At 29.2% G+C, this 16,003-nt stretch overlaps 1 protein-coding gene across 4 annotated transcripts in view; it reads left to right on the forward strand.

Moving 5' to 3' along the window:
* LOC100213911 (X-linked retinitis pigmentosa GTPase regulator) overlaps positions 1–9,346 on the forward strand; it is a 36,551-nt gene extending 27,205 nt beyond the window's left edge. For 2 of the 4 annotated variants that reach the window (XM_065792727.1, XM_065792725.1), the window contains exons 13-15: positions 1,985–2,494; positions 8,429–8,633; positions 8,913–9,346. In XM_065792727.1, the coding sequence (XP_065648799.1) occupies positions 1,985–2,494; positions 8,429–8,632 (714 nt within the window). In that variant the 3' untranslated portion in view covers position 8,633; positions 8,913–9,346. The remainder of the gene's footprint in view (positions 1–1,984; positions 2,495–8,428; positions 8,634–8,912) is intronic. The other 2 variants (XM_065792728.1, XM_065792726.1) reach the window with 1 other exon arrangement.
* Positions 9,347–16,003: the final 6,657 nt, after the last annotated feature.

Genomic DNA, 16,003 nt, shown 5'->3' on the forward strand with positions numbered 1-16,003 from the left:
GCGAAAACTACCTTTGACAACAAATCACATAAACAATCAAATAACTTTTGTAAAGGACCACGTAACATGGAAAGAAGAGTTGCAACAAGTAGTATTTTCTGACGAAAAACAATTTTGTCTTGATGGGCTGGATAGATGGAATTATTATTATCACGATTTGCATAAAGAACCAGTAACACAGCAATAAAGTCAAATGGATGGTGGTTGTTTAATGAATTGGTGTGCGATTGGGTATCATAATAAATCAAAAATTCATTTTATAGATGGAAAGATAAAGAGGCTAAGGATTATCTTTTAATTGTTCAAGAATTTTTAAGACATAAAGCATCTGTCATATGTGGTGAAAATTTTGCTTTTCAGCATGATAATGCTAGCGTTCATACAGCTAAGATAGTAAAGGAATATTTCAACAGCAGTAAAATTGAAACATTGAAGTGGCCAGCTAGATCTCCAGACCTGAACATTATTGAGAATGCTTGGGCAGAGCTGTCATATATAGTGTTTAAAGGTAGTAAACAATATAGTTCACTAGCTGACTTAAAAAACATAAAAAATGTTGTATGATTTACCTTCTAGAATAATTGAAGTAATTCAAAAAAATGGTAACCCACTAAATTTTTTAAAATGTTGTTTAGTCTTGTAATTAGAGCTGCTACTTTTTTGTCCTAATAGTTCAAACTTTTAAATTTTAAAAAATGATATGCCTTTTCATTAATTTTTGTAAAACAAACTGAAATATAAGTAAAAATTATAAATTTGATTGTTTTTGCTTTTTTTTTGTTTTGTTTTTTGTCTGGAAACTCTAAAAATATAATCAAAATTACATCACCTGTAGCGCCATCACATTTAAGGTAGGATTGGTTTTTTCCTATGAAAAAGTTGTTAAACAGTGGCTGGTACTTTTTCATCATTTGACCACTGTTTATTTACATTTGAATTAAAATTATAAAGAATTTTAAGTTCAAACAAAAATGGCTGCTCAGCGTTAGCACATCTAGAAAATCTGAAGTTTAGGAGAAGATCTGAAGTTTATTTTCATTTTTTGCAAAAGGCTGCAACAAGCAAAAAAATTGAATCAATAAAATAATAATTTAGTACATAAAAATGATATATTTGTTAAACCCAGTTGTTTTAAGTCAAGGTAATCAGTTAGAGAACAAAATAAAAATAAATAATATAGATAATTTAGCAAATTCAAAATCTTATTCAAAGATTATTCTAGCTTAGAGAGATAGACTCAATATTAATGAAAAAAGCCAAAAATAGTAACAATATTAGAAATTATAACAAATAATTGACTCTAGCTAAAGAACCGAAATTTTTTTATTAAAATATATGATTTTTAAGTGGTATGATCTCGTGAAAGGGCTCTCTAGCTTTGGATTGTTTTTGCATAGAAAAAGAAACTGGTTGCAGGATGATACCTTGCATTTACTTTTTATAAACAAATAAAAAGTCTTTATAAATAAATAAACAGTTTTGTGCTTTACTTGTACCCTTTTGTTTTCAATTTTAAATAAATAAAAAATATTGAAAAAAGTTCGAAAAAGTTTGAACTTTTTTCTTAAATAGTTCGAAAGTGTTCAAGTTTGAACTTTTAAAAAAAAGTTCAAATTGGCAGCCCTACTTGTAATCGTTTTGCTCTCATTTACTATAAAAATTAGTTTTTAAACATAAATGTATGGTATAGTTTTATAAATATTTTTAGGGTGTCTTATCATTATGTCGCGCAGTATATTTATATATATATATATATATATATACTTCAAATTGTGTGTGTGTGTATATATATATATATATATATATATATATATATATATATATATATATATATATATATATATATATATATATATATATATATATATATATATATACTTCAAGTTGTATATATATATATATATATATATATATATATATATATATATATATATATATATATATATATATATATATATATATATTTACTTCAAATTAACTTTAGGATGAAAACAATGAAGATTCAGAACAAGTAACTAATCACAAAAACCATTCTAAAGTAAAAACAAATAAAGAAAAATTCAATGTAAAAAGTGATCACAGTTCAAATGAGCGAAATAAATCCAAACCCATTGAGAAATCAAATTTCAAGCCCATTGAAAAATCAAATTCCAAACACATTGATAAAAGTACAACAAATGAAAAGAATAAAAGCTTGACAATCAACAATAAAGGGAAAAAGGTAGTTAGTGATGAGGATGAAGAGGAAGAAGATGAAGAAGATGAAGAGGAAGAAGATGAAGAGGAAGAAGACGAAGAAGAAGATAATGATAATGAAAAAGAGCATTCAGAAGATGATGCAGAAGAAGATGAGGATGAAGATGATGAAGATGTTAATGAAGATGAGGATGTTAATGAAGATGACAATGACGATATTTCAAAAAAAAAAGATGAAAATAAAAATAATGAAGTTGAAAATAATTCAAAAAAAGATAAAAAAACGCGTTCTGGTTTTGTAAGTTTTCTTTTTTTCTTTTTTTCTATATAAATATATATTTTAGATTTGTTTAAGATATATATATATATATATATATATATATATATATATATATATATATATATATATATATATATATATATATATATATATATATATATATATATATATATATATATATATATATATGTACACATAAATATACAATTTATTTCTTAAAACATTCATTACACAACATTATCTCCTTGTGTTTGCTTTCTTTACTCATAAGTTAGTTAATCATTTTTAATTGATGTTCATTCTATGATCAGTCGAAAAATGTTAATGGTAATGGAAAAACTTTTGCTAAAAAACAATTTCAAAACTAAAAAAATCTTTTTTTCATAAAGTTTATAAAAAAAAATCTCTAAAGTAATTTTTCCTACAGGCTTGATTATGGTTTATCAGTCGATGCTTTTATATACAATTAGTGCATTAAATACTTTTGTATGTTACCACTTTCATAACGAGATGAAAACAAATATTGCTTTGAAACTATAAACAAATAAACAAAATAGTTGAATGTAAAACAAACATAAAAAAGTAACTTTTATTAGATTTGATAAAAAGAATTTTTTTAACATAGTTTGGAAATTTTTGCAAAAAAAATTGTAAAAAGGAGCATTTTATATTTTTCAAAAATTTAAATTAAATTAAATAGATTTAAATTTATTATTAATAATAGTAAATTTAATTTAAATACAGCAAATATAGTTAAAAGTATTTTAAAAATGGAAAGTAGAATAAAATTTATTTAACTGTTTGTTTTTTTTGAAAAAAAATTATTTCACAATTGTGGTGAGATGTTTTTTACAACAATTAATTATTGCCTAATGTTGTCTGTATAGACAATTTTAAAAGACTGTTTAAATGAAATGAAAAAATAATACTATAACTATCTATGTAATAGATATAAACTATCACATAAAAATACAATAAAGAAGCAAATAGAAATGGAAAATACAAATAACAAGCAAATAGACCCTGGAAAAATTGTCATACTGCCATTGACACCAAAATTAAGCATTATACTTAAAAGAGAGTTTTGTAGAGTAGGTATAAAAACCGTTATTCGCTATGGTAATTCTTTACTTAACATTTTGTTGCAATAAATCAGTATTGCATTCAAATAGTTATCCTGGTGTCTATCAGTTAGATTGTTCATGTGGTGCAAGTTATGTCGGTGAAACAAGGTAACTGGGGCGCATCAGGAATAGTTGAACACGCCTAACATTGTAGTGGTTCAATTAACTGGACTAAACCAAAAATAATTTCTGTTACTCCTAATAACTATACTCATAAGATTTGTGAAACAATTGAAATATAGCATTTACAATGCTCTAACTTGCAAGGAAATGCCTTAAATTGCAACAATGGTAACTAAACGATGACATGCCACTGGAGACCACTTTTTGTTAAACTTAACAAGTCTAAATCTGCTACGTTGCAATGACATCATTTTTTCAACGGTTTTTTAATTTTTTTATTGCCGACCTTGTTTCTACATTTTATGGTAAGGCCTATGTACCAATTTTTTTTTACCGACATGATGCCGACCTTTAAAAGATTGAGATCGGCAAATTATTGCCGACCTCATTTTTCCTAATTCCGAGGGTTATATATATATATATATATATATATATATATATATATATATATATATATATATATATATATATATATATATATATATATATATATATATATATAAATATATATATATATATATATATATATTATATATATATATATATATATTTTCATACAAATGTCTGGGGCCGGCAATTTTTTGCTGACCTTGTTTTTTATGTTGATATGATGAAAGCTTTATATTAAAAGTTTAGTATTGACCTGATACCGACTAAATAGAGCTTAAGGTCAACAAATAAATTGTCATCTTTATTTTTCCTAATTCTTTTTCTAAATAAAAAGGTTGAATATGTAGGTAGTGTACATACATTGACTGACTTAAATAAGGAGAACATGGAAGAAGTGCACATACATCAACTGGTTTAAATAGGGTGAACTTTGAAGTAGTGCTGCTACATTGGCTGAGGTTTTGGTTTGGGCAGATGATCTATTAATTTAAAGAAAAATCTTTTTTCAGTTTTTAAACTTTTTTGGGTCTTTTAAATTACCTTTTTTTAAAAAACTTATTGTTGACGTTTTTTGGAAGAATAGAACACAACCATGCAACGGTGTACAGTTGAACCTTTGTTATTTAATTAACTCTTATGATTCAAAAGATTATTTAAAATCGAACAAATGCTTTGGTCCCAGGTTTAAATTCTTTGGTCCCATCAGGGTTTAATATTAAAGGAAATATTTTATATTATCTAATTGTATAGTTTTTTTCATCTTTTTTGTAAGAACAACTATTTTGAGAGCAAATGCCTTTTAATTATTGTAAGAAATCAATGTAATAAGGTGCTGTCTGATGCTTCATTGTTTCCAGTTAACTAAATCTCATATCTTATCTCAGAAGTTCAAACATTGAATTCATTAGTTTAATCTTATTACCCCTCTCAAAGTTAAGGCAAACCTATTTGCAAAGACCTTTTCCTCTAATTTAACTCTTGAATTTCATGACCATAATATTCCTGCCATTCCAGTTAAACTGGTTAACCAATTGTTAGACATTCAAATTCCTATGCTTAAGTCATTTCTCAATTAAACTCTTCTACAGCTTGTGGTCTAGAAAAAATTCCTGTCATAGTCTTACAAAACTGTTATCAAGAATTCTCTTCAGTTCTCATTAAACTATTTAATAATCGCTTGACTAAATTTTGTTTTCCCACCTGCTGGAAATGGTATCTGTAGTTCCAATTTTTAAAAACACTCTGAGATCTCCAATTCTCTATTGGCTGTTGACTCAACTTTATACTCCTGTCTCAACATTCAAGTCTTCTCATTTCGATTGCTTAGAACAGGCAGTTAATCTTGAATCTGATCCTATTTTGTAACACCTTGGGGCTAACAGTAATGATTTTTAACTCCAACAAAACTCAGTTACCTACTGTTCTCAATACTTTCAAAGTTCATAAATTAATGAATGGAAACCCTTTCACTGAGTCCTCTTCTTCACTTCTTGGATTATCATTCACTACAGAACTCTCATGGAAAACTGAGTCCTCTTCTTCACTTCTTGGATTATCATTCACTACAGAACTCTCATGGAAAACTGAGTCCTCTTCTTCACTTCTTCTTGGATTATCATTCACTACAGAACTCTCATGGAAAACATCGTTGCAAAGTAAGCATCTTTACTCTTTTCTAGACAAGGTTCAAACATACATCATAAAGGTAGTTAGACCTTCTTTATCTGCCAATCTTAAACCAATATTCCTTCGTTGTAAGGTGGCATCTCTTCCACTTTTCTACAAATACTATCATTGTTGCTGCTCAAACAATCATCTCTAGCTCCATCAACCAAAACTCATTCTTGCTTGAATTGTCATTCAGCAAAGTTGCATCTTTTTATTTTATGTCTCTTCATGCTCTAAAATGGAACTCTCTCCCATATTCATGTTTTCCTGACTCTTATAATCTTTAATTTTTCAAGTCTTCTGTCAACTGTTTCCTTGCTCTATAACTTTATTCTTTATTTTCTAGTATCTCCCAACTTAATGGTGGCTGCTTGCAGCCTCGTTAAGTGTGAATTAGTATTTTAAAAATAAAAAGGTTGAACTTTTAATTCTATAATTCAAAAACTCTTGTAATTGAAACATATTTTTAACAACTTTTGTAGTTTAAACTTATAATTCAAAAATTCTTGTAATTTAAACATAGTTTGAAACTCGTTGAGAATTAGAGTTATTTAAGTTCAACTGTATGTATATGTATGTGTATACATATGCATACATATATATGTATGTATATATAGTTGAACTCATGTAATTTAAAACCTCAAAGAGTTTCAAAATATGTTCAATTTACAAGAGTTTTCAAATTATAGGTTCAAATTAAAAGAGTTGTTACATACATGTTCAAAGTATTTAGGTGGTTTATTTGATGTTTCTGTGAGTGTTAGGTGGTGCAAAAGTTTGTGTGCCTAGTTGGGATATGTTTTCTTTTTTCCTAACTTCTCAGTTATATGACAAAGTTTTAAAAACGTTTTAACATGTTGATATGTTTAAATGTCTATACAGTGCAAAATGTCAATACTAAATCTTCTCTGTGACAACATTTTTTTAAGTTATTTCAAACCTGATATAACATTAAATTAATATCCTTACTAATTCAAATCTCCCTCCAGTTGATACATTTCAACTTCAAGTATACTGATACAGTTACAACACTCAGTTGAAAAAATTTCACAATGAAATCTTTTTACAGTTTACTTATGTTACAGATTACTTGTTGTAAATATAGTCTTATCAATCTAAGTCATTCCCAAAAAAAAATACTGACTTAGTCCTTTCATTAAAAATGTTTTTCCAATATAGGAAAGTATTATTTTAAGCATAATTTTCAAATATTACCTAGTTAATGATAAGCTGCATAAAATTTTTAAAAGGGAGTTATTTAACTACAGCTGTTTGCAAGAAAAAAATTTGTTATAAATTTGTACAACAAATACATTTTAAGCAACAATACAAAATCAAATCAAGAAACTTGCAACTGTCTTAACAAAGATTTATTTTCATTAATTAATATTAAAACAAAAAATATTATAATATAAAAACAAATAATTCTATATATCAACTGCTTGCCACCTTTGCTAAAGATCATACCTCATCTAGTAAAAGGTTCTGAATTTGCATAAGTGAAACTCTTTTGAATTATATAATAATTATTTTAGATTTTTAAACATCCATAAATACAAAAATGATACTGAGCATTCAAAGTTACCAGTAGCATAGTGACCATTAGATTATAATCCTGGCCTGAGTTGACCTTGCTTAATTGGGCTTAGCTTGGAATTTTGAATTTTTCAACCTCTTAATCAAATTGGTTTGGCGCATTATATTAATTTTTGAAAAAAAAGCCTAGCTAAATTTTGATGCATTTTGATTTGAATTTAGACAAAGATATTGCCTCTGTTAATGATGGAGCAAGCTTGAAAAAAAAATTGGCTATGACACTAAACTCACTAAACTAAAGCCTGTGTTTGGCTAGTTCTTGGCTAGTTTTTTTTATATAAATTAATGTTATAAAAATTTGGTACTCAGTTAAACTTGTCATCCAACTGGAAGCTAAGACTTAAAAAGTATATATATATTTTTTATTTCAACAAAAAAAAAATGAATTTATCATTTCAACAATTAAAATCTCATGATTTTCATCAAAAACACTTGTTTTTGATGAAAAATAATAATGAAAATGATAAAGCTACATCAATACACTTAATAAAATATTTGTCAAACCCAGTTGACTGCCAAATTTATGAAATATTTTTCAAACCCAGTTGTTTTAAATCAAGATGATCAATTTGGGAATAAAAAGAAAAGAAACAATGTAATCAATCTTGCCACTTATCTTATTCAGAGATTATTCCAGCTGGGTGAGGAAGGCTAATATTTTTTTCTTGATTTTCATTGATCTTTTTCTAATCGATGCAGTTTTTGAAGTTATTTTGCTGGTGCTGCATGTATGTGTATATCCAGCTTTTTGTGAATGTATACCATCTTATCACTTGCATCTGATTCATATCACTTTCTGTATATAATCGTATCATATAACTTTCATCTGATTACTCAAGAATCAAAATTGAAAAAATAAAGTAGAAATTGAGGAGTTCCTCGATATCAATGGGGGATGTGAATACAGGAGGGAAGGGTGTTAAATACAGTAAAAAAATTTAGATTATTTACTGAAATATTTTTAAGTGACGTTAGTAATTGATGTTATAAAAATTAAAACTAAGTTATTAAATAATTTATGAGTATTTTTTTGATGCAAATGCGTTCCTAGTTTACTACTTACTACCTGATTACTACCTGCTGCGTACTACCTGCTACTACCTACTATGTACTACCTACTACTAACTACCTGCTGTATACTACCTGCTACTACCTACTGCTTACTATCTGCTACTACCTACTGCTTACTACTTGCTACTACCTACCTGCTACTACCTACTGCTTACTACCTGCTATTACTATAAATTTATTTTAAAGTATGTTTATAAAACATCTTGTTTTTTTAAATATATTTTTTTTATATATTATTCATTTACTTGTGGTTGATTATTGTGGTTGATATTATGGTTGATGACGATAACTTTTTAAATATTACAAAGAAAGTGATTATTTCGTTATATTTTTTTATTATATTATATTTTTTTATATTATATTTTATTATATTATATTTTATTATATTATATCTTTATAATGATATTATAGGTGAAAAATGTAAAAGTTATTTTATTTATTGTTATGTAAAAATTTCTTTTTAGTTAGACTTCTTTCGACGAAAAAAGAAAGAATCTCCTCCTGCAGCTCCAATCTCAGATGACAATGAGGAGGATAATATTAAATCAAAAGCATGCATTATATTATGATTTTATTACAGCATACGCCATTATGATCTCATTACAGCATAGAGCAAAAACGAAAACTTTATTGATTTTTTTATCGCTAGTGCGCCTTTAGTGTTTCCGAAAGAACTTATTTGGAGAACATTTGCTTCATCCCTTCTCGAAATCACCTTGTAAATCTATTTGCGCCGGTTTTTAACACTTCCCCCCCCCCCCCCCCCTCACCAATAGAAGATGTAAATAATTGTTTTATTTATTTTATAACGGTTTTAAGACGTAAAAGATTTTGTGATATCAAAAAAAAAAATTTTTGTATAAATATAGAAATCCTTATTATTCTGTGTTAAAAGAAACTTGTTATTGTTTCAAATCTCAAAAGTTACATAAGAACAACGGTGAACTATTAACTCTTGTGGTTGCCTTGGCTAAGATAAAATAATTTTAACGCAAGCTTCAAATATATATATATATATATATATATATATATATATATATATATATATATATATATATATACACACATATATATATATACATATATATATATATACATAAATATATATACACATATATATATACAGTATCGGACAAAACGAGTGCAACCAAATAATGCTAATTTAGTTTCTTTATATAAAAGTGTTGCATTTTTTCAATTTAGAGAAATGACTATGTAACTGTTTAGAGACAAAGTTCTTCAAGTTTTATTCATCACAAAGATCATTATTTGTATACGAAAATTAATAAATTAATCAAAAGTATTAAAAAAAGTTGATTTCCTTCTGGACAAAACAAGTGCAACTCGACAAATGTCGACTCAAAATGTTGACCAAGCTGTATTTCGCTATCAATATTTCGTGGCGAATCCTTTGTTGTCGATCACAGCCTTGCATCTTCGAGGCAATAGATTCGATCAGGTGATTATTGAAACTTTGTGGAATCGCTGGCCTTTTGGATTTGTTCAAACAGGTGATCCTTATTACGAACACCTTCATGATTAATTCTGCGGTTGACGATCTCCCACAGGTTCTCGATAGGGTTGAGATCCGGAGATTGAGGCGGCCAATCCATCACCGATAGGTGGTTGTCTTGAAACCACTGCTTGACTACTTTTGCAGTGTGTTTCGGATTGTTGTCTTGCTGAAAAACCCACTTTATTGGCATATTCAATTCAGCATGAGGTAACATAACATCTTTCAGGATATTTTTATACATGAAACGGTCCATTATTCCATCGTTTCGATGTATAGGACCTAGACCGTTAGCAGAAAAACACCCTCAGACCATTACATTGCCTCCACCATGCTTCACGGTCTTATGGCAGTAACGTAAATCGAGACGTTTTCCGGCCGGTCGACGTACACGGCAAATGCCATCGCTCCCAATGATGTTGAACTTCGATTTATCACTGAACAGGACAGTTCACCATTTCTGCACATTCCAGTCAATATGAGATGTAGCTAACAGGAGTCTTTTCTTCTGGTTTTTTAGTGAAATCAGCTGTTTCTTTGCAGGGCGTCGAGAAAACAATCCGGCTTCAACAGCACGTCGTCTGATTGTTCGGTCCGATACAGGCAGCTCTAATTGCTTTTGTATCTCGACTGATGATATCCAGGGATCCTTCTTGACGGATCTGACGATCATAGAATCCTCTCTAGAAGTGGTGGAACGCGGTCTTCCACCTTTGTTATCTGCTGCCAACTTTACCGTAGAACGATATTTGGAACATAGTCTTGAAACGGTCCATTTTTTCACGCAATATTTTTCTTTCTTAGTTCCAATCCAAGACTGTCGGGAGCCATTTTTGCACTTGAAGTCATAAAATAATAAAAATAAATAATCATGCTTCTCAAGGCTTACCGTGTTACATTTACCTTGTGATGATATAATAATGCTCTGTGGAACACAACGTCTTGGTTGGATGTGGACTGTATTTATGTAATGAAACACTTGTTGTATTTCACTTTTCGTATTGATGTTCTTTGATAAAACTCACTTCGATAAACTGTCTTGATAATACTGACTGATTGACCTCCATATACTGACTGAATTACATGTCGATTTACATGTCTCTTATATAGTAAAATAAACCTGTGTGAACCTGTTCTGGAAGATTCTAGATGCTTCTTTTTGATGCTTCTGGAAGCTTCTGGAAGCTTCTGGATGCGTCTGGATGCTTCTGAATGTTTCTGGATATTTCTGGATGCAACTTGATGCTTCCAGATGCTTTTTCTGGAAACTTCTGGACGCTTCTGCATGCTTCTGGAAACTTCTGGATACTTCCTTTAATTATTAAAAAACTTCCGTGACGTTGACACGGACCAGACTTAAGAAAATGAAACAAACCAAAAAAGTTGCACTTGTTTTGTCCGCTGCAAAATTGCACTTGTCAACGAAATTCTGCCTGTGTGCTGTCACCTGTCAGCTGATTGCTCATGTCATGGCATGCTATGACTCCAGACTCTAAAAATAGAATAGAGCTGAGTTTTGGCAGAGAGAAAGTAGACAACTTTTGGATGAGCACAAAAAAGAGCCCCGTTGATTGCGTTACGGGAACATCCTTTTTGGAGCAAAAAAAGTTCGATGTTTGACACCTCTAAAATCTTATTAACTGTAAACGGCTGGATATAATTTTTTATGCTGATCAATACTTATATAAGAACTGTGAATTGAAAAAAATTATTTAAAAAGTTATTTACGTTTTAAAAGTACACTTTTATATAATAAAACATTGAAAAAAACATCAAATGTTCATTTAAATAATCGTCGCTGTATTGCTTGTATTATAAGCTAGTGTGAGTCTATGCAGAAAAGCATAACGATGTATGCAGTACAGCACTATGCAGAACAGTATAAATTGAGTCAAACAAAAAAAAAATGCTTGAGAACTTTTAAATTAAATTAAATCATCGAATAACTTGCTATCTAAATTTTCATTAATAACTTCAACGGAATTGTTACTCTTGAATGTAAAAGCGTCATAGATATTATAAAATTCTAAAATCATCTTTAGCAAAAGGAATGAAATACTATATGCAGCTTTGTTTTAATTAATAATTTTTACGTTTTCATTATTGCAACCCTCTCCATGACAACCACCACAAACATCCATGCATTTAACTCCATGTTTTCCATATGTATATAAATTTGTTCCGCATTGATTCTTTGAAGAACTTTTACATTTACAACGTATAACTAACAATAGATTTTGCGGCGCAACGTCTTTATCAGTTGTTATTGGATGAAGAATCCAATTTTTATTCGTCTAGCCCCATTCTTCTGGTTTTAAATTCTTGTTATTATTAAGTAGCTTTCAGGTTATTATTTACAAATGCACGCGAAGTCCATAGAAATACTCTGCTCTTTCGGTTGGTGGCATTTTTTTAGGCTCTAAAAGTCCATTACATGCAATATCGAGTATAATAAAAGTATATTCAAAATTTATGTTAATTAAATTTCTATAGAAAGTTCAATAAATATTAATGCAGTTTTATAAAAGTCACTCAAATTTAAAAAATATAATTGAGTCCCTGTCATAAAGTAAATATAAATATAAACTAACTTATGCTTTGTTAAGGTTTCATTGTTGCTTCGACGATATAACTCTTTAAATATTTCTATTGAATTTTCACCAACCTTAGATTGATTTGCTTGATAATCACTTATAGACTCCGCAATAGCCTGAAGTTTTTTGGATTTTTTCACCAAATTAAAAAAACTTTTCCTTTTCCAAATATTGCGGATGTTGCGTCACATCCAGACTAAGCATGAATGATGAGCACATAGTCTTTTATGCTTCCAATATTAGACTGGCAATCTTTGATACTCCAATATTTTTTACCGTGTTTTTGAAAAATTATTGTATTAAATAATTCTATTTTCCAATGAACAAGCAACATGACAGCAGTATCTGTGTCATCTACAACTATGACTACTTTTGAATGTTTTGATAGCTCTAATGCCAGTGGTACAATTTTAGTGTCAACATCGCCTTGGCAAATATGTACTTCTTGATTATCTACAAAACAGTGGCAAAAAATGATTTAAGTTCTTTTTTATTGTGTGTGTTTGACAAAAAGTTTTCTTGTGAATATGGAACAACAATACTTTCTTTGATAATTATATTTTTAGCAGACCTTTGTATATATCTTCTTGTATACTTATTTGATTTAGTTGTAATATGTTCGTAGCCATCAAAAATTACAATAGCAGATCCATTCTTTTTCCTGATATATGTTAATTATGCTTTTGCTAAATTGCTAAATTGTATCCTTTTTATCCAATGTACACGATGTAACAGTGCACCGCCATCGGAAACAAATTTACAGCTTATCAAATTTAGGCTTGATAATATGTCATTTTGTTTCAACAGTATCTTCCTCAAAGATATTTTATTAACTTTTCGCATTAGATCTTGCGTAAATAAGGACTGTGAAGTGGTTGTCAACTCATACATAAAGTATTGCTCCACACTTTCCTCTCTCTCTCGGCTATAGCTGCTAATCTTGTAAATAAAATTGTTGAGTTCAAACAAACAGATTTCCTATCGCTTATTTTAATAGTGTTTGTTAATGAATCAAGTGCTTTTGTTTAATCACGTCTTCTTATTTTTGCATTTGGCAAGACAAATCATTTAGACATTCATTAATGGTAAAACCTATTATCTCAGCTCTTTTACAGTTTACCTCACCTTTATCAATAACTAATAGCTAACTCCTGTTGAAAATGAATGCAAATGTGCGTCTTCAAGTGAAAACGGATTTCTGGCACCCAACCAGCTAACAAAGCTTTCAATGTCTTTAAAATCTTGAAATCTTCTTGAAAACTGCATTTCAATATGTTCCTCGCTAGACTGGATAGATATTCCAGACATTTTAAACATTGCATCATGCACTGCAGTACTAAATGGTAAACTTGGTCTAACACTATCTTTAAATCTTTCCCTTTTGTCAATCCACCTTTAATTTTTATACTTTGCATTAAAGTCTGTTCTATAGTTAGATCAGTTCACAATCCAGCCCAGTATTTATCGGATCTTCTTACAGCATGACAGCTATGCATGAAATTTTTGTATAACTATGGGTATGTTTTTGAAAGTGATAGCATTTCTTGAATGTATATTCTAGAACTTTTTGCATAATTTGCATGTCCAGTTGCTGCAAAAAGATTTAACATTTTTTGTATAGAGTAAAAATGCATTAGCCAGTCAGTTCTTTCAGCCAGAATAAACTCTTTAACTATACTAATGCATTCCACATACTAAATCCATAGTTGAAATGTCCTTGACTTTTTCTTTTTCATTTCTATATATTCATTAGTTGAATTTTCTAGAAATTTTTCACTTTCAAGGAACTCATTAAATTCGTTATTATCTAAAGAATTACTCATAGCTTCTTAGTAATTGTTTTCAAAGTCAGAAAAATTTATTTCATAAACAATAACTATATCATTTAAAAGCAATTTATACAGTGCACTGAGAGCTAAAAAATGTGTCCGTAGAGCTTTAGATACCGCTTTTTCTGACATAATGTGAACTACACTATTCTCTGCCTAAACCTCTGAGAAGAGTTCTTCAAGCCCAGAACCAGCTATATATAATATAAATTTCCCAATATTACCAAGAAAAGTCATCAGCAAATGAAATCCACCTAGTCTGCAAACTATATTTAAATCTTGATCTTTGATGATACTAGCTGTCTTCAACCATAACGGATGATCAAAAGTTATAGAAGGTGTATGAACTCTGTTTTTCCTTGCTTTATCTATTACAAAGAGAAGAGTGGAATATATACAAGTTTCATTCGTTGGATTCAAATCAATAATTGGAAGAAACGTAACTGTTGCTTTTTCATATACTTTAAATGAGCTAATTACATGCTGCATGAAACCGGACCATTTGGGGCGAGGATTCTTTTTAGAATTATAGAACCAAGAAGTTAACCATAAAAGATTATAATTTAAGTCATTAGGAAGCACTAGAACTTGCATAAGCTCGTGAATAGGTTTCAACTCAAGCTTTAACAAACCATTATAACTTGATCTATCAAAATGAGTTATGTTAACACTTATGATTCTCGTTTTTGCTTTTCCAGACGCTTGATTGTTGTAAAAGATGCTGGAGATAAATGTAAAATTGAAATTAAACCCATGCTGTGAAAGGTACATTTCCCGTTAAAAATTATTATTATATGATCAATATTGTCAGCAACATATTGTGTAAAGGCTACGTTATTAGAGCAGTTATCTGCATCAACATTATTGCTTTCCATTGCGGATTGCTTGAACAGCAATACTTCGTCAGATAAAACAGAAAAACCGAAATTTGATAGATGATCAATAAATCATTTTGAGGCTATTGACTTGTCTATGTCAACTCCTATTCCAAAAGGTATAGAAACAATTATAGATCTTGGTATAGATGCTTGAGCAATACATTGCCCAATTGCAATTACTTTTAGATCTGAAGATATGACCTAAAAATAGAAGAAAGCTGTCAGGCACCCATTCCTTTCCATAATCAAGATTTCCCAACTTATTTAGTAAAGAGTACTCTTTTTTTGAGCAAGATAATTGCCTTATATCGCTTTTTAAAATTTTTGCTGCGGCGGAAATAATCTCAATGCGGTTATTAAACGATTTTTAATTAGTTGAGGAAAAATGAAGCCATATCTTTAAAGCAGATAACGTTCGATTTACAAGGAATTTTCCAAAATATAAATGTTCTTTATAATATTCTTTTTTTTTAAAGATGGTGTAGCAGGGATTAAAACCACATAGCTTTAACATTTTATTATAAACTTTTGCTAATGTATAAAATTCGCCATGGGCTTCTTCATCCAGCCACTTGAATATTCTTTCAAAATTTTCAGTCATCAATGTATCAGTTGGTCTACCTCTTTTATTTTCACCTAATTCGTTTAAGCTAAAACCAGTCATACATGTTATATGACACACTGTTTCTTATGCTACAAGGTCGTTGCAGCTTTCTAATCTTCCTTTAATTTCTTCTCCCC

The sequence above is a fragment of the Hydra vulgaris genome, chromosome 03 (assembly GCF_038396675.1).
Source record: "Hydra vulgaris chromosome 03, alternate assembly HydraT2T_AEP".
NCBI classification, from domain to species: domain Eukaryota; kingdom Metazoa; phylum Cnidaria; class Hydrozoa; order Anthoathecata; family Hydridae; genus Hydra; species Hydra vulgaris.